Source organism: Saccopteryx leptura, chromosome 3, assembly GCF_036850995.1.
Source record: "Saccopteryx leptura isolate mSacLep1 chromosome 3, mSacLep1_pri_phased_curated, whole genome shotgun sequence".
NCBI classification, from domain to species: domain Eukaryota; kingdom Metazoa; phylum Chordata; class Mammalia; order Chiroptera; family Emballonuridae; genus Saccopteryx; species Saccopteryx leptura.
In genome coordinates, this window is record NC_089505.1 from 137,112,584 (window position 1) to 137,135,595 (window position 23,012).

Genomic DNA, 23,012 nt, shown 5'->3' on the forward strand with positions numbered 1-23,012 from the left:
TTGTTGTGTTTGAAGTGTAGTAGGTACTTTCAAATGTTAGTTGTTGAAGATCTATTACCTCTTCATTGGCAGTTTAAAATAAAAAATATATATAAATTGCCAGTTTCTATATAACTAATTTCACAGCAAAGCTTGACCTAACTAATGTCTTGATAATATATACTTCGTTTTTGGTTCTATACTCAACCTTAAGTTACTAATATTTAGTTTCTAAAAGTCTCCTCTCAAATAGAGATATTTGTTTTTATTATTATTTTATGATACTTATTGGACTATATCATTGATAGTCTCATGAAATAAAAATAAATTTGTATATATTATAATTTGTCAACTAATTAACACTAGTAACTAATGTTAACAATATTTATTGACTATTGCTGTTTTGCCAGGCACTATCCTGTGCATTTTGCATCTATTATCTTATTTATCCCAGTAGTCCTCTAGGCAGGTAGCACTGCTCCTGTTTGCAATGAGCTGAGGCTTAGGGAGGGGAGTAATTTGCCCCGAGTCGCACAGTCCCTCCGTGTGCTGGCAGTGCTAGGGTTCAGACCTCGGGGGGCTGAGTCCAGGGGTAACTTGTGTTCTTTCCCTTCACCTGCACTACCTGTATAATGTAACATTTTTTCATAATAAAATAAAAACACTTATATACTAACGTGTATAGTCATTTTCCTCTTCTTACTTTTTATCTTAGGTGCTGGAAAACCTCCTATGTTTGGTGATTATGAAGCTCAGAGACACTGGCAAGAAATTACTTTTAATTTACCCATCAAACAGTGGTATGGACAATTTTATCTTGACTTTTTTTGTTTATCATAGTCAATTAAAATAGATTATTTGAAGGCATTTAAAAGGAAAATAATGCTACTATTTTTTCACTTTGAGCATCCTCATCTTCCCATACAAAGTCACATATATTACATTGCATATTGTAGGCCTGTTTTGAAATATCACACGGCCAAGAGTTGCCCATATACTCAGTTTTCAGTAGAATGTGGTACTGAACTAGGACTTTTTTGGGTGGGGGAAGTACAATTACTTTTTTCTTTTTCTTTTTTTTAATTTTTGTTAAATTAATAGGGGTGACATTGATCAATAAGAGTACACTAGAACTTTGATGATGGAACACTCTATGCCTTAAAAGTTCCTCTGGACAGAAACTGGAAGTTTATGGGCTAAAAATATGTCCTTTGGAGGTTTCACCTGTTAGGAACACATGATGTGGAAAAGGGGAAGCTGAGGGGTGACAGTATTGCTGCTACAGGCAGACTGCTTGCATTCAGACCCTGGCTCTACTGTTCACTTACTAGCAGTGTGAACTTTGGCAAATTGATCTTTCTCTGCTACAGACTTGTCACTTGTGGAATAGAAGTGATAGAATGCATACTTCACTGGGTTATTGTGATGATTGACTGAAATGGTAGATGTAAAGCACTTGACCAGTGTTTGCAATGTAATGAGCTCTCAGTAAATATTAGCTTATATTATATCTTCACAGAAATTCATGTTTATGTCATTTTTATTAAACAAGTCCTGATACTAATTGATGACATTATTGACTTCATTGGATGCCTGGTAGATTATTAGAGGTTGTCTATACAGAATATTCATATTGTTCTGTTGATTGCATTGGTCACTGCTTTTATGAAACTCCTTTGTGAGAGAGTTTCATATAAGAACTTCATATTGAACCTGCTGTTAATAGGTTGACTGTACCCTAGTCAGAGTTTGGAGTATTTAAAATAGAGGTCACTATATATTTGGCACTAATCTTTTTTTGTATGTGTGTGTGTGTTTTTCTGAAGTTAGAAGCGAGGAGGCAGTCAGACAGACTCCCGCGTGCTCCTGACCAGGATCCACCCAGCATGCCCACCAAGGGGCGATGCTCTGCCCATCTGGTGCGTTGCTCCATTGTAGCTGGAGCCATTCTAGGGTTTGAGACAGAGGCCATGGAGCCATCCTCAGTGCCTGGGCTCCAATGGAGCCTTGGCTGTGGGAGGGGAAGAGAGAGATAGAGAGGAAGGAGAGGGCGAAGGGTGGAGAAGCAGGCGGGTGCTTTTCCTATGTGCACTGACCGGGAATGGAACCTGGGACTTTCACACAGAAGGCCGACGCTCTACCACTGAGCCAGCTGGCCAGGGCCGGCACTAATCTTTATTGTTCTATTTTGAGCATCTTTCAGATCCTCAGACATTGATTTAACCAGTGAGTATCATTATTGAGATTATTAGTATATTTGTAATATTTTTGTATTGCTTGATTACTAGAATAACAATATTTGCTGTTGCAAACCTGACCACTGTTTTTGAGCTTTGTAATTCTTTTTTATTTGTTTGTAAATCTTACACAGAAAATAATTGTATCCTTGGCTGTTCTTTGGTAAATATATAGTTCTCAACAAAAATGTTAATAGACATTAAATGTAATATTTAGTTTGTAAAGTTTAGAGAAAATTGGCTTAATGCTGGGTGGGGATAACACTGGTTCCAGAGTGAGAATATATTCTTAATTCAATAAAATGGTTGAGTTACTCTAATATTAATCTACCTTAGTTTTTAGTGCCCACGGTCTCCTACTTTGGCCCAGATAATCAACGTTGACTATATGTACATTTTCATTATTAAAATCCAGAACTGTATAACTCAGAGAATAAGTATACAATACACATTGAAATGGAATAAGTTTTCTTTTGATTCAGAATTATAAAACTGACATTTTTAATGCTGACCTGATCAACCCTGATTCCATTTAAACTACATATGTCACTTAAAAGAGTTTTTAATTACACTACAGCTAACTTTCTAGATGAATAAAGAAATGCTTTATTATTGGATAATTGAAATTAAAGAATAAGAAATCATTCCTCAGCCCCATTACTAGATAACAATAACAGCAAACTAATTTCACAAAATTAGCCAAAAATCCCAAATATTAGAAATGTTATTTCCAATACAGATTTTGGTTTTTACTATGGTCTATGAGGTTTTTTTTTAAATAAAGTATTTTTTTAAATCTTTATTCATTTTTTAGAGAGGAGAGAGAGAGAGAGAAGGGGGGAGGAGCAGAAGCATCAACTCCTATTTGTGCCTTGACCAGGCAAGCCCAGGGCTTCGAACTGGCGACCTCAGCGTTTCAGGTTGACGCTTTATCCACTGTGCCACCACAGGCCAGGCAGGTCTATGAGTTTTTAAAAACTATGAAATGCCTGAAGTAATTTTGGTGGGAAATTTCATAGGGTTAAAATTTTTATCAAGGTGTAACTTGAGAATTCTCAGTCATGGGTTCAGAAACAGAAATATATAGTTATAAAGAAATATGATTTATCATCAGTTGATCATACATTACTTCCGGAAGCACATAAGAAACTTAAGAAACATGATTTACTATAATAAATGTCAGGAAATTTTTCTCTATGAGTGGATAGACTAGAAAAACCAAAAATGTACACTTGACAATTATAAGAGAAACAAACCCATTTGTTTCAGATTCATGTTTAAATGATTTTTTCTTCTAGCTTGAAATTCAGTTTATTTGATATATGACTCATAATGACCATCATTGAAAAGATATATCACAATGGCACTATTTATAAAATAGGAAATGTATACTTGGGACAGGTTTGCCATTATCAACACTGGATATAAATCTATATTGGAAATAACATTTCTAATATTTGGGATTTTTGGCTAATTTTGTGAAATTAGTTTGCTGTTATTGTTACCTAGTAATGGGGCTGAGGAATGATTTCTTATTCTTTAATTTCAATTATCCAATAATAAAGCATTTCTTTATTCATCTAGAAAGTTAGCTGTAGTGTAATTAAAAACTCTTTTAAGTGACATATGTAGTTTAAATGGAATCAGGGTTGATCAGGTCAGCATTAAAAATGTCAGTTTTATAATTCTGAATCAAAAGAAAACTTATTCCATTTCAATGTGTATTGTAAGTAATAGAGGAAAATTGATTTTTTCTTTAATTTTATAATGAAAATTTCTAATTTGTAAAATCAGGAGTACTTTTAACATCAAGCAACAAAAGCCCCAAGAAATAGTAGCTTAAGAAAGAAAATAATTTAATTATCTCAAGAAGTATGAAGTAGGTCTTTGCAGGACTGGGGAAGTGGCTCAACGGTAGGACTCAGGCTTTTTCTTATCTGTGTTCCCGTTCTTCCTTCTTGGCATGTTGACTTCTCACCCCATGGTCAGTAGATGACTGCCAGGGCTGCTACTACCATTGTAACTATATATAACCATATTCAAGGCAGGAATAATAGGAATATTTTCCCCCCCTTTTTATTGAATTTATTGTGGTACATTGCTTAACACAATTATACAGGTTTCAGGTGCAAAATTCCACAACACATCATCGAGTTGATGCTTTCTCACTCTCTTTTTCTCAAATCAGTGGGGAAAAAAAATAAAAAAAGAATTGGCTCTGGCTGGTTGGCTCAGCGGTAGAATGTTGGCCTGTATGTAGAAGTCTCTGGTTCGATTCCCCATCATGGCACACAGGAGAAGCAACCATCTGCTTCTCCACTCCTCCCTGTCCTTTCTCTCCTCTCCTTCTTTTCTCTCCCTCTTTCCTTACTCTCTCTTTCTTCTCCTCCCACAGCCATGTCTCAAATGGTTCAAGTAGGCTGTCCCAGGTAACTGGGGGTGGCTCCATAGTCTCACCTCAGGCACTAAAATAGCTCGGTTGCTGAGCAATGGAGCAGCGGCCCCAGATGGACAGAGCATCACCCCATAGAGAGCTTGCTGTGTGGATCCTGGTCAGAATGCATGTGAGAGTCTGTCTCTCTGCCTTCCTGCCTCACACTTAAAAAAAAAAAGAAAAGCTTTCTAGGTATATCTAAAATATATAAAGCAGGAGAATTAACTAGTTGCTTTGTTTCTACAGGTAGATTTTTGAAGCTTTAATTGAAACACTTTGAAGTATCTTTTTCATGACTTTCTATTTTCTTAATTTTTAAAATTTTTTTTTTTTTTTTTTTTTTCATTTTTCTGAAGCTGGAAACAGGGAGAGACAGTCAGACAGACTCCCGCATGCGCCCGACCGGGATCCACCCGGCACGCCCACCAGGGGCGATGCTCTGCCCACCAGGGGGCGATGCTCTGCCCATCCTGGGCGTCGCCATGTTGCGACCAGAGCCACTCTAGCGCCTGAGGCAGAGGCCACAAAGCCATCCCTAGCGCCCGGACCATCTTTGCTCCAATGGAGCCTTGGCTGCGGGAGGGGTGGAGAAGCAAATGAGCGCTTCTCCTGTGTGCCCTAGGCCGGGAATCGAACCCGGGTCCTCCGCACGCTAGGCCGACGCTCTACTGCTGAGCCAACCAGCCAGGGCCTAATTTTTTAAATTTTTATTATTTATTCATTTTAGAGAGGTGGGGGAAGAGTGAAAGTGAGTGAGTGAGAGAGAGAGAGAGAGAGAGAGAGAAGGGTGGGGGAGAAGCAGGAAGCGTCAACTCCCATATGTGCCTTGACCGGGCAAGTCCAGGGTTTTGAACCAGCAACCTTAGCGTTCCAGGTTGATCGTTTATCCAATGCGCCACCACAGGTCAGGCTGTATTTTCTTATTCATGTGTTTTCATACAAACAGGGAGCACAGTTAATCCTATCATTCTTTCTTCCCAGTCTACCAGTTAGTGTATATCTGTTAGTATATACCATTAGTATAGCTTACAGCTATACTTACTTAGTATATGCTTACAGCTGTCAGTACCTCTTGTACTTATTTCCAGGGGATCTCAAGCTTAACGTAAATGAAAAATAGCCTTTGCTTTATAAGAAGCAAAAAACCAAATTGTTGTCGTCAAAATGTGATTCTTGAATTTTTTGATGGTTTTCCATCACTATATCCATCCAATAGTTCTGAGGCTAATAACCAATTAGAACTATTATTTTACTTTGTGTCAGGTAGTGACTACAGCTTTACATGTTTAACTCAATCCTCTGACAACTCTCTCTATGAGGTAGATACAATGAAACTTTATGTTAATGTGCCCCATAGTAACATGAACTTGGAAATAACAATTGCTCCCTGTCTTCAGGCAACCCTAAAGTGGGCCCTGTGGTCTCCACTATTAGCTGGCCCAGTATCCCATATTCAAGCTGTGAAAAGTGGCTCAAACTTCCTGACCAGGTGGTGGCGCAGTGGATAGAGCATCAGACTGGGATGCGGAGGACCCAGGTTCGAGACCCTGAGGTCGCCAGCTTGAGTGCGGGCTCATCTGGTTTGAGCAAAGCTCACCAGTTTGAAGCTGGCTTGAGCAAGGGGTTACTCCATCTGCTGAAGGCCCACGGTCAAGGCACATATGAGAAAGCAATCAATGAACAACTAAGGTGTTCCAACGAAAAACTGATGATTGATGCTTCTCATCTCTCTCTGTTCTTGTCTGTCTGTCCCTATCTATCTCTCTCTGTAAAAAAAAAAAAAAAGTGGCTCGAACTAATATGGAGATTCTTGGATTCACTGCCTCTTGGCTTCAGGTCCCAGCCAGATATAGGATTCAGGATTATTCATGTGGCTGTTGCTGCTGGAGTGGACAACTGCCACTGGATAGTACCATACCATTCTGTTCTGGCCCGATCTCCTGGCTGTCTAGCACACTTTGGTCATTTTATTAATCCCCGTTCCTCTGTTCAAGTCTACATTTTATGTGACTGACATTAAGGAAATGAACATTAACAGACTTGAGATCATGATGAATGCTAACTTAAAAAGTTTTTTAAATCCCAAGGTAAGAGGTTGTAATGCTGAGAAATTGTTCCTCATTTGAAACAGGCTTTAGGAATGATGGTTATTTGTGAGTTATATAGTTTGGTCTCCATTAAAATTTGTAAATTCTTATGACTGAGAAAATAAGTTGGATAGAAGAAGTTGACTAGTTATAAAGGATATAATTAAGGAACCTGTTGTATGTAAATTTCATTTTCATTTCTTGAGTCATAGTAATTGTATATAGTTTCTTCTCATTCTGCACAACTGGAGGAGCCTATTAGTTTATGACCGTCAGATCTGGTTTTCTTCCTTAATTCACAGAATCTTGAAAAACATAGTCTCATTAAATTTTGGTGACTTGGCCCTGGCCGGTTGGCTCAGCGGTAGAGCATTGGCCTAGCGTGCGGAGGACCCGGGTTCGATTCCCGGCCAGGGCACACAGGAGAAGCGCCCATTTGCTTCTCCACCCCTCCGCCGCGCTTTCCTCTCTGTCTCTTCCCCTCCCGCAGCCGAGGCTCCATTGGAGCAAAGATGGCCCGGGCGCTGGGGATGGCTCTGTGGCCTCTGCCTCAGGCGCTAGAGTGGCTCTGGTCGCAATATGGCGACGCCCAGGATGGGCAGAGCATCGCCCCCTGGTGGGCAGAGCGTCGCCCCTGGTGGGCGTGCCGGGTGGATCCTGGTCGGGCGCATGCGGGAGTCTGTCTGACTGTCTCTCCCTGTTTCCAGCTTCAGAAAAATAAAAAAAAGAAAAAAAAAAGAAAAAAAAATATTTTGGTGACTTGTTTTCAAACTGTTTTACCTGTTTCATAAAGTATTATTTCTCTTTCCATAAACCAAATCTTTAAGTGTTCTTTGATATTACTAAATTTTTACTTTTTAAGATTGTGATTTTATATTGTTTCTTTAATTTGTTAGACTATAAGAAGCAATTTGTCTGTTTTGCTGCATATTTCCTCTTATGTAAGTGTTAGTTATTGAGTAAGTACTAATAGTAGAGATAAGTTCTGGTTTGTCTAGGACTGTGGTTCTCAAAGTGTGCACCAGGGTGCACTGGAGCACCCTATGGTATTCCAGAAATATGTTGGGCACCAAAAAACCAACAGGGTTTTTGGAGTTTAGATTTTGGGGGGACAGAGGTGTGGGGAATTGGCTGTAAGCTGACAGTCTACCCAACCCCCACCTCACTTGCCTGATTAGGTTGCAAAAGGCTGTTAAGCTGTGGTGCTGGATTGTTTACACTACCCCCCCATGTTCCCTGGAAAGACTGGAGGCAAGTTTCTTCTATCCTTTGTTTGGTGTAAAGTTAAGATGATGTGTATAATGTGGGTTTTGGATTGATGATTAAACATAAGGAATTGTCTCTTGAAGCCTTTTGGATTTCTGTAAAAGAAGAATATGTGGCAATATCTAAAAAAGCTTTGAACATTTTACTATAATTTTCAACATCTTATTTATGTGAGTTAGGATTTTCTACCCTCAACACAATTAAGAGTAAAAAGAAAGGAATTCTTCAATGTATTGATGAGGAAATGAGAGATTGCCTTTCAAATATATGCCCAAACATTGAAGAAATTGCTAGAACACATCAGGCTCATTTTTCTCATAAACACAAGAATAAAAAAACAACACATTTGCCTGGCACCTGCCAACTTTACTAAATCTTACTAAGAATGTATCTTAGTAAGATTGTATCTTTTTATATATAAAAAGATAACTTTTTTGTCATTTTTTTTTAACCCCTCTTTTTTAAGAACTCTAAAAAGCATAAGTCAAAAAATGTAACATAAAAATGTTTTTTAATGTCAGAATAAATTTAATTTTGTATTTATTTCATTTAATTCCCATAAAAGCACGCTTGGACTTTATATATTTTTCCTTTAATATTTGACTTAATTATTATAACATATTTCTCAGAAATTTGTATATAGTGCGCCTACAATTATTTATAGGGTTTTAAATGAGCCTTGACTGCAAAAAGTTTGAGCCTGACCAGGCGGTGGTGCAGTGGATAGAGCGTCGGACTGGAATGCGGAAGACCCAGGTTCGAGACCCCGAGGTCACCAGCTTGAGCGTGGGCTCATCTGGTTTGAGCAAAATCCCACCAGCTTGAACCCAAGGTCACTGGCTCCAGCAAGGGGTTACTCGGTCTGCTGAAGGCCCGCGGTCAAGGCACATATGAGAAAGCAATCAATGAACAACTAAGGTGTTGCACCACGCAATGAAAAACTAATGATTGATGCTTCTCATCTCTCTCTGTTCCTGTCTGTCTGTCCCTGTCTATCCCTCTCTCTGACTCTCTCTCTGTCTCTGTAAAAAATAAATAAATAAATAAATAAAATTTTTTAAAAAAATTAAAAAAAAAAGTTTGAGAACCGCTGGTCTAGGACAATCTTGGTTTGCACCTCTTGTTATGGCTTAATTATTAACAACTTCTTTCACTCTCCAGAGTATGTTGGTCAATAAATTATTTAGTCACTCTAATCAATAATAACTTTTCATTGTGGGTTCACAAAAATAATTTTTTTTGAGTGAGAGAGAGACAGAGAGGGAAGGACAGACAGAAAGGGCCAGAGATGAGAAGCATCAACTCATAGTTGTGTCACTTTTAGTTGTTCATCGGTTGCTTTTCCATATGTGCCTTGACCTGGGGGCTTCAGCCAAGCCATTGACCCCTTGCTCGAGCCAGTAACCTTGGGCTTCAAGCCAGTGAACTTTGGGCTCAAGCCAGTGACCATGGGGTCATGTCTATGATCCCATTCTCAAGCTAGTGAACCTGCACTCAAGCTAGCAACCTCAGGGTTTTGAACCTGGGTCCTCAGCGTCCCAGGCTGATGCTCTATCCACTGTTCCACCGCTTGGTCAGTCTTAGTTCACAAAATACCTATTTTAGAAGGGAAAAAGACAGAAGGTTTAGATGAATTTTTTTTAACTTGCCTAATGTATCTTTTCACTTTAATTAAATGAGGTGAGATATTAAATATGTCTATGTCCTGAATATTCATTAATAGAATGATGCTTTTTCTTTTCTTTTTTTTCAGGTATTTTAACAGCAGTGATAACAATTTACTGTATTGGGGATTGGATTATCCACCTCTTACAGCCTATCATAGTCTTCTATGTGCATATGTGTAAGTTTTTCTTCCTTAATGAAACTAAATATTTATGTCCTCAGCAGATATAGTAAGAACCAGTATGACCTGGATTTGTTGACTACAGAGAGTTTTTGTAGGTACTGTTGTGTCATGGTTTGTAAAGAAAGCAGTATAACTTTACAGTAGGGTTGTATGAAAGTTAACTATCAGAGTGTGAACATCTCCATAATTTCTTTGGAGGACAGGCTAGCAAAAATCTAACTTTATTTATTTATTTAATTATTTGTTTGTTTGTTTGTTTGAGAGAGAGAGAGAGAAAGAAACATCAATTTGTTGTTCCACTCATGTATTCATTCATTGGTTGATTCTTGTATGTGTCCTGACTGGAGATCGAAACAGCAGTCTTGGTATATCAGAGTGATGCTCTAACCAACTGCACTACCCAGCCAGATTGGAGCCTTGTTTTGAAGCAGAGTTGTTACCAATTATGCATGGGTGACTGAGAAATATGTCTAATATGGTTAGTTGTGTGTAGGAATGTTTTTTTTCCTGGAATGGCCCAAAGTAAGTGAAAAATATGGATCCAAATGGTTTTCTGACTAACCTGTCAAGTTAGAAACTAGAATTACTATAGTGTTTCACTAGTGATTTAAGAGCAGGATTGGAATTCCTATTTCCACAGAAATGGAGTAGTTTATAGAAGGTTAGAAACTTCTATTTGGTGGAGATCCAGTTGGTTAGAGTGTGTCAGCAAAAATTGGAGGACCTCTTCACAATATCTTCTAAACTCATTTGTTTCACTATTTCATATTTCATAAAAATTAGCTTCCTCAATTAAAAATGAGTTCCCAAACTACATGATAATAAGTTACATTTTGCAATGCTCAGGGTAATGTAATGATTGAAAACTTAATTTATCTTTAACAATTATGTTTGGTTTTCTGCAGTAATTTGTGATTAATAGCTTTTATAGCTGATTGTTATGATAACTGAAAAGATTATAAATTATAAAACATGATCCTCTGGTAAATAGTCACATTTTTAAAAATAAAATATGTGCTTAATAAATGAAATGTGACACATCTGTTTGTTTTTACAATGGAAGAATTCTGAAGGTAGGATTCTTAGTAATATGTTACAAGGTTTCGTTGGAAGATGAGCAAAACAGACTCTGTTTTATAGTTTGTCAGTTTCACCTGATTAAATAAAAAGACTAAAGCCTAAGCTTTGACTCTATCGCTTTATAAGAGCAGTGGCCACTTCTCAAAGTAGATTCCTATGTCCTCAGATGTCCTTATTGCTAAAAGTGATGGGGAATAAAGAGCATGTATATATGCTTTGATTTGCAGGGCAAAGATTATAAATCCAGACTGGATTGCTCTCCATACCTCACGTGGATATGAAAGTCAGGCACACAAGCTCTTCATGCGTGCAACAGGTAAAAAACAATAAGTACTGAGTGCAAAATTTGCTTAAAAAAATTTTTTTTGAGCACAGTGGTAAAAGGTTCTATTGTTTGAATTGACATTTAAAATTGTCCAACTATACGTATACATGTATAGGTAGATTGTATGACCAAAATGTAGTTCAAAATTAAAAGAGGAAAGAGTAGAAAGGAATAATTCTGGGTGCTTTACCTTTATTGTCCTACTTAATATTTTGAACACTTAAATGAGGTAAATACTATTGTTATCCTTATTTTAAGGTGAGGTAACTGAGATACAGGTAAGTGAGAGTATTAGCTCACTTGAGGTCAGATAGCTATGAATTCAAGTTTTAGTTGTTTAGGTTGTTGCTTTAATGTCCTAATTCCAAATCCCGTTAGCCTTTCTTTTTTTTAAATTTTTTCATTGATTTGAGACAGAGATAGAGGAAGTGGGGTGGGGTAGAGAGAGAGGAGCATCAACTCATTGTTCTGTTTAGTTCCATTTAGTTGTGTACTCATTGATTGCTTCTCATACGTGCTATGGCTGGGTGTTGAACCCTGGATCTCTGACCTGCCAGGTCGATAGTACACTGAGCCACCCAGCCAGGACCCTTTAGCCTCTTTGTTTTAAAAGTAAACTTTACAATTGTATCTCATTCATTGTGTTGCTCTGCATTTTTGCTAAGTTAAATAATCCACTCAACAAATGTTTATGGAACATTTATTGTGTGCTTCTAAGAGTCAAGGTAATAGGTTTAGAAATCCTTAAAAGCTTTACATGACTTAGTCTCTAATGCTAGCCTGGACCATTTCCTTAATTAGTCTAAATTTAGTAGAGTTTGTTTTCCTTGCTATTTATTCATCCAGGAATGGACTCGGGCAATCTGTCTTGCCTGTCTCTCCCTCTCCCACACCACTCTCCTTTCCGCACAATGCTTGAGTCCTCTCTGAGCTGCATACTCACCACATGATCATTTAGCTTCCAGTACCTACATCTGCAGGGAACTCACAATCTTTAGAGACTATTTTATTTTCAGAGAGCCCTAATCATGAAAATTTTCCTTCTTATACTCCACTAGCTATTTTAGTTTCTGTTTCCTTGGGCTCCGTGGAACAAGTCTGATCTTTTATGTACTTGATACCCTAAACACATTTGAAATCGCCTTATCCCCAGGTGAGACCTTCTCAGGCACTTCAGTTATTTCTTGGACGACCAGTTTGCTGAATGTGATTATGGTTTTGAGGCCTCTGGCAGTGCTCCTTGGAGTATATTTCAGTTTGTCAGTGTCATCTTAAATGTGGCATCTGGAGCAGAAAATAGATTACATGCATCTAACACTGACAGTTTTCTGTCATTTACCTTGTTCTGGACACTGTATTAGTACAAGAAAAAATAGGCTCTTTGGATACCTGTGTTGTACTGTTTACAAACTTAATGTCCGGTATTTGTTTTTCATCTAAAAGGATTGGACATTTAGAATTATGAGTTGTGTTTTTTTTAAAAAAAACTTTCTTCACTTTCCCCCTCACCTGGGTCTGTCAAGTATTTTATGTTCATTAATTAATAAAAGTTTATGTATTTTTAAATAATATTTTTTAAAGATTCTCCTCTGCATTGATTGCCACATTTTAGGTATTCTTCACATCAGAAAATTTGGAATATACAAATACATTTTTTAAAAGGATGTCTTCCCTTGCTTGGTGTATTCTTAAAGTCTAAGTCAGAGCAAAGAGAGAATTAACTTTGGATACATCTAATTGATAATGTGTGAATTTGTTAGAGAAAATGAAGAAAAGAGACTGTGTGGTATCCTATCAGTTGAAATTTGGCAGAGGTGAAGGGAATAGAAAGGGCTCACATGTTGTCCCGAGTGGGTAGGAACCTGTGTTAATAGAATTCCTACTCAAGGTTGGAGGGAGGGAGACAATTAACACATTATTGTTGATGCTGATGGCCTCACAATGGAAATAATTTGCTTGTTTTTTTCAGTGTTAATTGCTGATTTGCTGATTTACATACCAGCAGTAGTTTTGTATTGTTGTTTAAAAGAAATGTCAACTAAGAAAAAAGTAAGTTTTAAAGCAACCTAACATTTCATCTCTGGAATATTTTATTAGCTTAACTATTGAGTGTAGAGTTTAAGGAAGCCATGTCTTTGAAAATAGATAATAATAGGGAATAGTATATCTCTGTCAATTAATTTTCACTTAGAAAACGTCGTTACCTTAATTATTTAATGCCTAACTGTGGTAATAAGATACACTAAAGTCTAGAAGTTACATACTGTTGATTTACACAGCATGTTGAATTTTAAAAAAATTATTAATTTTAGTGAGAAAGGAAGGGAGAGAGACAGAAGCATTGATCTGTTTCTGTATATGCCCTGACTGGGGATTGAACCAGCAGCAACCTTTGCACATCAGGAAGATACTCTAACCAGGGGTAGTCAACCTTTTCATACCTACCGCCCACTTTTGTATCTCTGTTAGTAGTAAAATTTTCTAACCTCCTACCGGTTCCACAGTAATGGTGATTTATAAAGTAGGGAAGTAACTTTACTTTATAAAATTTATAAAGCAGAGTTACAGCAAGTTAAAGCATATAATAATAATTACTTACCAAGTATTTCTGTTGGATTTTTGCTAAGTTTGACAGAATAAATCTTTATAAAACAACTTATATAGTTAAATCTATCTTTTTATTTATACTTTGGTTGCTCCGCTACCGCCCGCCATGAAAGCTGGAATGCCCACTAGTGGGCGGTAGGGACCAGGTAGACTACCACTGCAACCAGCTGAGCTGTCGGGCCAGGGCTTGAATTTACTGTTTAACTGGTAAATCTAAATTTTCAGTTGCTTATAAGAATGAACTGAGAGGCATTTTGAAAAGTTGCTATATAGTCTCATAGTCACAGTTAACAAATAAATACTCTTTTTAGTGACTGTCTTTTCTTTTCAGTATTTTTTTTCTTTTTAACTTATAAAGATTTTATTTATTGATTTTAGAGAGAGGAAAAAGGAAAAGAAATGCAGGGGCAGGGTGGTAGGAGAGGACAGCATCAACTTATAGTTTCTTTGCATATGTGCCTTGATCAGGTAAGCCCAGGGTTTTTAACTGGTAACCTCAACATCCTAGGTCGATGCTGTATTCACTGCACCACCAGTAGTCAAGCATCTTTTTGGTGATTTTATATAGGTTAATCATTAGATAAACTTCTTTATATCTAAAAGTGCTTTCTCTGACAAATACCTTTTAGTGATTTTATTTTACTAAAGTATTCTACCCAGGAAGTATCACCTCCATGAAAACTGTAGTTTTTAAAGAATTGTTTTATAAAAATGCATTTTTGTTTTGATAACTAGAAGGTAAGAATGGGAGCATTTGCTACTGTGTTAAATGATAGTACACTTTTACCCTGTTTGATTCAATAACATTATTTTCTTAGTTCACAATATTTTTCCTTCCAGGTTGCTAATGCATTATGCATATTGCTGTATCCAGGCCTTATTCTTATTGACTATGGACATTTTCAGTATCCTTTGCTAACTAAGAAATAAAGTCAGATGCATAGATATTATGAGATCTAGGCTCAATTTGTATAATGTTATCATTCAATAATATCTTATTTGCTATGGTATTGGCTTGAATAAACTTTTCACAATGATATGTAAGATCCTCTTCACAAAGCTTTTACTTAAATGGTAAAAGAAAGATTTAAAAGTAGAACTGTTTTTTCATACCCTTTTGGCATGGTACCTCATAGCTCTGCTGAGATGTTGGTAAAAGGGTGCCCAGTGCGGTTATATCCTCCTAATTTGAAAAAAGTGTAACATGCTTTCTGTCTTGAACTGTTATCTGACACTGACAGGAAAAACAATGTAGGAGTTTTCTGAGTCTTAAAACAATTATTTCTCTAACAGTGGTAACTGGAGGTTTCAGGAAACTGAAACTGAATAATTAAAATTTATGGTGTAATTTTAATGCCTAAAGTAAGGAACATTCAGATAAGTAAATCTTAGAGAAAAGGTGATAAAATCTGTACGTGGCTCTCCAATTTGTCTTCTAATATATTCAATGTTACTGTCTGTCCCAAAGGGAAAAAAGAAGACATAATTCACAGCAACATGATTGTTTAACTAATAATTTTTCCTTTGGATGCCAATCCATTTTAGTTGTAATAAAATCAGTATAAATCGATATATCTGTCAAAGGATTTGCAAGATATTCAAATCTGTAGTTGTTTTTACCATATTTTTTAATCTGTCCACATTTCTAATTGAGCTTTTTTATTTGGGGGGGCACTGTGGGATCAAGGCTATCGAATACAAAATACTGATATAAAGAAAAGAGAAAAATGTTGTTTAGAAGATTTATTTATTTATTTGTATTTTTCTGAAGTTAGAAGCGGGGAGGCAGTCAGATGGACTCCCACATGTTCTCGACTGGGATCCACCCTGCACGCCCACCAGGGGGCTATGCTCTGCCCATCTGGGGCATTGCTCCACTGCGGCCAGAGCCATTCTAGCACCTGAGGAGAAGGCCATGGCGCCATCCTCAGCGCCCGGGCCAACTTTGCTCCAATGGAGCCTTGGCTGTGGGAGGGGAAGAGAGAAACAGAGAGGAAGGAGGGGGGGAAGGGTGGAGAAGAAGCAGATGGACACTTCTCCTGTGTGTCCTGACCAGGAATCGAACCCTGGACTTCCACACACTGGACCAATGCTCTACCGCTTAGCCAACCAGCCAGGGCCATTTAGAAGATTTTTAAAGCTATATTTACTTAGAAATAGAACACCAGTACAGAAAAGTGCATTCAATGTAAACATGCAGTTTAGTGAATTGGCAAACTATAATCTGTGTCATTAAATAGAACACTGCCAGATCCCAACACTGCACTTGCACACCTCCCAAGTGTGCAGGTACCCTCTTCTCTCTCCTAAGGTGGCCAAGTGGTGGTACCTTAGGCACTTGGTCCTAAGGTAGTTTAGTTTTCCCCTTTTGAACTTTGTATAAAAGAAGACAACACACTAGGTATTTCTTTGTGTTTGGTGTTTTGGGTGCAATGTTTTGTTTGTGAGTGTTATTCACGTAGTTGTATGTAGCTGCAGCTTGTTCACTTATGTTGCTTTATAATATTCCATTGCAAGAAAACTCATAATTCTATCACTGGAAGACATTTGGACACAGGTTTTGGCTGTGATGAATATGCTGTTATGAATGTTTTTGTAAATGTCTCTGTGCACATGTAAATATATATTTTAGAGTGAAATTGCTGTGTTACAGGGTGTGCACATGTTTGATTTTAGAGATTCTGAATGGTCGTTAAGCCTGGTATACCAATTAACACTTCCATTAGCAATGATGTAAAAGTTGTAGGTGCTCATCTTCACCAGTTGTCATTCATTTTCATTTTAACATTCTGGTACATTTGTAGTGGTATCTCCTCTTTGATTTGATTCAAACTCTTGAAGATTTTGGGATTATGCCAGTTTATAGTGACACATTTTTTAACCACTATGTACTTTACTTTCCTCATTTGTAAACTTGGTATAATAGTTACCGTTAATTTGTAAACATTTTGAGAATGAAATGAATTATTAATTTGTAAAGCATTTAGAGCCGAACCTGGAAATACTAAGTACTATATAAGTACTGTATTTATTGCTATTACTCTTCTGTTGTTACTGCTGTTGCTGTTGTCATAACTATTTCTTACTTATAGGGGGCTCTGAAGTTTTATAATTTGCTGAGGCATAGGTGTTTTTTAATTTATTTATTTTAATTTATTTTTTTACTTCCCTCATCATCGTATGCATAGGTGTTTTTGACAGTTGTTTTGGATACTCTGGGTCATTCATTTTGAAGACTCATGTTTTTCAGTTCTGGAAAATACTCTCATGTTAATTCTTTGATAATTTTCTCACTTCATTTATTGAGTTTAGTAGATGTTAGGTCTTCCATCTACATCTTGAGCATCTTTTTGTCTTTTTATGGTTTGGAAGATTATCTTTTTCTCCAACACTTCTATTAAATTTTGTTTGTTTTGTTAAGCATATCTTAAATTTCAATTTACTTTTTTTTTTTTCTTCTTACTGTTTTCTGAATTATTTCCATTTTTCTAGGGTCAATTTTTTCCCCCTTTTCCTTTTGGTCTTAGGTTTTTCTTCAGTGCCTGTTTGATCCTAGAGTATGTATTCTTATTTCAGAGTAAGACAAGAAAAAGCTGTATGAGAGCTCCTTATTTATTTGACCCAGCATAGGTTAAGTGGACAAGGAGCTGGCCTGTACACTTTGAGATCCTTACATTTCAGAGTGTGGAAGGTTTTACACTATAGTGGTCACTTCTCCACTAGCTGTCCCAGATGGCCTAATCCATTTGTTGGGAGAAATAGTCCTTCTTTTGTTGCCGGGAGGGAGGGTGTCAATGGCTTGGCTGCCAGATAATCTTTGCACAGGAGTGAGGTGGGATTTGATTTCTGCATCTAGGGATTTTCAGTTAATCTTCTTGTTTTCTTTTCACAGTATTACTCAAGCCCTCTAACCTACTTGGTGTTTCTGGAGTTCTCTAGGGGCTTGCAGGGTAGTTTGGTTCCGTGCTTGTCTAAGCTTCCTCTGTGCTGTGGCCTCGTCCATCCTATTCTGTGTTACTATCTTTTTGTCCCCTTTCTGCCTTCTAGAAGTGTGTTCAAAACTTGATCTGTTCATATGCTTGACCTTTATCAGGGCCAGTCCTGAACACACATTAGGAAATACCACAGCCAGTGGAGACAGTTCTGGCCAGGCAGCCAGGAGATGTGATGTGAGTTCTGTTTCTGACCATGACTCTTGGACGAGTCATGGAGTCTCTGCACTTCCGGTTTTTCATCTGTAAGGGTAGATTGGGCTAATGAGCTCCAAAGACTCTCTTCACGATTTCTGTAATATCTTACTTAGGGTATGGTTTACACCCAAACTCTATCTTGCCCTTAATATTCACTTTGTCAAAAAAAAATTTAAAAAAAAAACAAAAAAACTTGATCTGTTGTAAGCCATCTTCCTGTTCTCTTTATGGCTGTGAATTTACATTAATCATATTAAGGGGGTCTAGGTAAGGAGAAGAGGCAAACATGAGTGCTCACTCAGCTCACCATTTTGGACTAAAAATTTGTGATGTTTTAAAATAGCAATGTCATTAGTTTATAATTAAACATATATTAATCAAATATACATATAAATTTGTACTGATGCATATTATAAAGTATAGTGATATCAGTAAATTTTGTGTTTTTTAAAAATTTTCAAAGCATTCTTTTCTCTATATTTTGTTATGTTATAGTAATAACTGTGAAAAAGTCTAGCAAAAACACAGCTACATTAACTAGTTAGGATTATTTTATTTTATTTTATTTTATTTTATTTTATTTTATTTTTTTTCATTTTTCTGAAGCTGGAAACAGGGAGAGACAGTCAGACAGACTCCCGCATGCGCCCGACCGGGATCCACCCGGCACGCCCACCATGGGGCGGCGCTCTGCCCACCAGGGGGCGATGCTCTGCCCATCCTGGGCGTCGCCATATTGCGACCAGAGCCACTCTAGCGCCTGGGGCAGAGGCCGAGGAGCCATCCCCAGCGCCCGGGCCATCTTTGCTCCAATGGAGCCTTGGCTGCGGGAGGGGAAGAGAGAGACAGAGAGGAAAGCGCGGCGGAGGGGTGGAGAAGCAAATGGGCGCTTCTCCTGTGTGCCCTGGCCGGGAATCGAACCCGGGTCCTCCGCACGCTAGGCCGACGCTCTACCGCTGAGCCAACCGGCCAGGGCAGGATTATTTTAAAGCTAAACAAATCAGTTGCTCTCCTTACCAGTAGATTTAATATATTTGAGGTCATTATTTATAATTTCAAATGTTTATTGAATCTGTTTCCAAATAGCGTAGTTATTATTTTAGAATTGTATAAGAAACACACTCCATAAAATGCAAAATCGGTCTCTTTTAATTATTGAGATCATTTCCTTGACAGAGGAACAGATATAATTCTGTGAGTCTTGGCTTTGCTTTGTGGGGAGTTCTTGGAGTATCCTGTCACTGGGACCTACTGGGATCACTGGCGTTTTGCTTAGCTATAAATTACAAACAGATGGAACTTTACCACTCCTTGCCATTTTTTTGCTTTTTACTTGGCAAGTGTTTTCAAAAAGGCCTCAAAGGAAAAGGGTGAGTGGCTTTTAAACACCAGACTTTTAAAAATTACTTCAGAGAATGTATTTGGCATCCTTACCTGGAGGAAGGTGGTCTTTCACATTGCCTTTGGTGATTTCTTATTACTGCGTTGGCTATGAGGTGAGTGGAGAGAGAGATTGTGTCATGTTCTGTATTAATTTATTTTAAATCTTCCTAACTAGAAAAATATTTTGATCAGGCTACATTTCCTGGAGGTACTGTGGGTTGGTTTGTTAGAGGGTTGTGGTAGGATTTTATCTCTTTAAAAAGCATGTTAGATTATATACTTATAGAAGTACATCCTGAATTTACATTTTTCTTCATGGATACACAGGAATATGGCGTCTAAGTTAAATGTTAATTAGGATGGTGATAGTTTTTTCGTTGGAGAAGTGCAAATCTTAATGGTTTTGAGTAGACTCTGATCTGAGTTGAGTCCCATCTTAAACCTGTATCAATGGCATAGATTTTATGATTACTATACATTTGCATTTATTATATTTAGTGAGATTCAGATTGACTTTTCAGAAGTATTATCCTCTCCTTGTCTCATGGTTGCCTTTGCTCTTGTTCTAGGCTTGTGTTGCTCGTGAAGCTGGCATGCACTGTGGTGGCTGCTTTTCTTCTCTGCTGGCTGCCCTTCTTAATGGACGAGGAGCAAACCCTGCAGGTTCTAAGAAGGCTCTTCCCAGTCGATCGTGGATTATTTGAGGCATGTTTATCTTTTCTTATTTTTTTTCTGAAGTGAGAAGCACGGGGAGGCAGACAGACCCCTGCATGCGCCCAACTGGGATCCACCCGGCATGCCAACCAGGGGGCGATGCTCTACCCATCTGGGCTGTTGCTCCGTTGCAACAGGAGTCATTCTAGTGCCTGAGGCAGAGGCCATGGAGCCATCCTCAGTGTCTGGGGCAACTTTGCTCCAATGGAGCCTTGGCTCGGGAGGGGAAGAGAGAGAGAGAGAGATAGAAAGGAGAGGGGGAGGGGTGGAGAAGCAGATGGGCACTCTCCTGTGAGCCCTGCCTGGGAATCGAACCCGGGACATCCACATGCCAGGCGACACTCGACCACTGTTGAGGCATGTTTAAAAACTCCCCTCTCACTCCTTTCCGTTACCTTCCTATGACCTCGGGAACTTCCTGTAGAAGACTTACAGGGAATAGTAACTTCAGCTGCTCTCAGGATCATTCCTTGCTAATTATTTAATCCAGTATAAAACCTCTAGCTCAGCCAGTATTTTCTAGTGCATTATGTGCATAGGTAATATTTAAGCCATCACGAGATCCATATTCAGTTATACATTTCTTCTAATGAAATGGTCCATAATGTGAGGCAGCATGAGAAGTTGCAGCTACAAAGATAACAGCTTAGTAATTTTTTGGTTTACATTCTCTTTTTTTAGTCTTAAGAAATTATTTATTAAACTAATAATCATGTTTGCTTCAGAAAATCTCATAGTTCCTTATGAGATACAGAAATATATCCTTTATCCATAGCAATTTTTAATGAGAATCTTACATTTTACTTTATGCTAGCTTAATCACTCTTGTTAAACTTTTATTACATGGATAACTTGGTGATTTCAATTTAGTAATTAAGCCATTTTTCTGAAACAAAAAGACCTTTGAATAAAGTTAGAGACAGCAGATTTGTAGATAATTTGCTTCTGAAGGTTTTTAAATTTTATTTATTGATCTTAGTGAGGGAAAAAGGAGAGGGAGAGATAGAAACATCAATCCACTCCTGCATGTGCCCTGACTGGGAATTGAACTGGCAACTCTGTGCTTTGGGATGATGCCCTAACCCCTGGTCAGCAAACTGCAGCTCACAAACCACATGCAGCTCTTTGGCCCCTTGTGTGTGGCTCTTCCACAAAATACCACATGCGGGCGCTACCTCAATAAGGAATGTTCCTACCTATATAGTTTAAGTTTAAAAAATTTGGCTCTCAAAAGAAATTTCAGTCGTTGTACCGTTGATATTTGGCTCTGTTGACCACTGCTTTAACCAAACGAGCTCTCCTGCTAGGGCAATAATTTGCTTTGAATAAACATTTTTTTAAAGAAAGAACTGGAAAGCATATATACCTTTCTTTTTTTAATACATAAATTGGATCTGTAAGGGGATGGAACCAGCATTTTGAAAGATGGTTTGGTTTTGTGTAGGAACAGGAGTGTGTGACTTGTATGTCGATGGAGATGCTGCTGCTGCTGATACAATCATAAACACTGTTATCACCACCTACTGGGTGCCAGAGACCTCACAGGTGCTTTTATTTGATCCTTCCCATACTGTGAGGTAGCTATCATATTATACCCCACTATACAGATCAGAAAACTGAGGTCATGTTGCCAGCGTGTGGCAGAGCTGTGATTTGAACTTTGAAAATTGTGCTTGTAACTGCTTTATATTTTTCTAACCTTAACACTTATATAGAGAAAAGTTTAATACTCCCTGTAAGCTGCCTGGTTCTTTGCCTTGCCTTCCATTTCAGAAATGGCATTTACCGTGATAACTATAAAAATAAGTGTCATATGTGTTTGATGGTGTTGCTGGTCACCTCCATGCACTTGTTGCTCTCAAAGTCTGAAGCACATTTTCTTTGATCTGACAGGGAAGTAGGATGGCACAGCTGTCAGTGATAGTTCCTTTCTTGATGTTATGCCTACACAGCTGTGAGCAAGCAGCTGTGTAGGGGTGGGTTTCATGAACAGAGAGCTGTAGTTACAAATTTAATTTTGAAAGTGATCCTAGCACAACTGCTAATGTCTTTAAACTTCTTGATTTATTAGCAATTAACTCTTGTCATTGCTAGTAGCTAGGACATTATATTAGATAATTTCACATGTGTGATAAAACAGGTCACATAATATGTGTTCTATAAATTAGGAAAACAAAATATTTCTAGAAGAATTCCCAAAGATGAGTAACTTCATTATTTTGGGAGAGTGGGCTATTCTTTGAAAAATATGAAGTATTTCTTGAGAACATATAGATTGTGGTTGGCTTGTAATTTAGATCAACTCCCACTGCAAAAAAATGCATTACTTGGAGAGTTTAATCAACTTAATTATAAAAATGTGAACAAAAGCTTCATGTCTCAAAAGTTTATTTAGAGGCTATGGGCTGTGCTTCATGGTGTTTAATATTTATTTCAATTACATCAGAATGTAAAACTAACAAATCTTTTTTAAGGATAAAGTAGCCAATATTTGGTGCAGCTTAAGTGTCTTCCTGAAGATCAAGGCTATTTTGCCACATCACATTCAGATAGTAATCAGGTAAGAGACTCCGAGTTTGTATATAGTGGTTTATGTGTGTCTCTCTAAAAGCAGTATGGTAAAATCTTATTTACCTGCATCGTTAGAGAATGAAGTGTTCTGTGCTAGTGAATTTTTCACATGATGTAAATCTGTTCCTCTATATACAACAGAACTCTTTTATTTGAAATATTTTATGTGAAAATCTGCCTGGATTGTTACCTCCTTCCCTGCTTCTTAAACAGAGTATGCTAAACATATTTAATATTATGCTGAAGAGTCATGATTTTCAGTGTTGTATCAGTCAGGGTTCAGCTAGAGA

At 37.7% G+C, this 23,012-nt stretch overlaps 1 protein-coding gene across 4 annotated transcripts in view; it reads left to right on the forward strand.

Moving 5' to 3' along the window:
- Positions 1 to 23,012, forward strand: part of ALG6 (ALG6 alpha-1,3-glucosyltransferase) — a 51,727-nt gene that overhangs the window by 15,313 nt on the left and 13,402 nt on the right. For all 4 annotated transcript variants that reach the window (XM_066376464.1, XM_066376466.1, XM_066376467.1 and 1 more), the window contains 8 exons: positions 695 to 779; positions 9,757 to 9,846; positions 11,160 to 11,248; positions 13,227 to 13,306; positions 14,705 to 14,769; positions 19,239 to 19,424; positions 20,007 to 20,142; positions 22,626 to 22,711. In XM_066376464.1, coding sequence (XP_066232561.1) covers positions 695 to 779; positions 9,757 to 9,846; positions 11,160 to 11,248; positions 13,227 to 13,306; positions 14,705 to 14,769; positions 19,239 to 19,424; positions 20,007 to 20,142; positions 22,626 to 22,711 — 817 coding nt within the window. The remainder of the gene's footprint in view (positions 1 to 694; positions 780 to 9,756; positions 9,847 to 11,159; positions 11,249 to 13,226; positions 13,307 to 14,704; positions 14,770 to 19,238; positions 19,425 to 20,006; positions 20,143 to 22,625; positions 22,712 to 23,012) is intronic.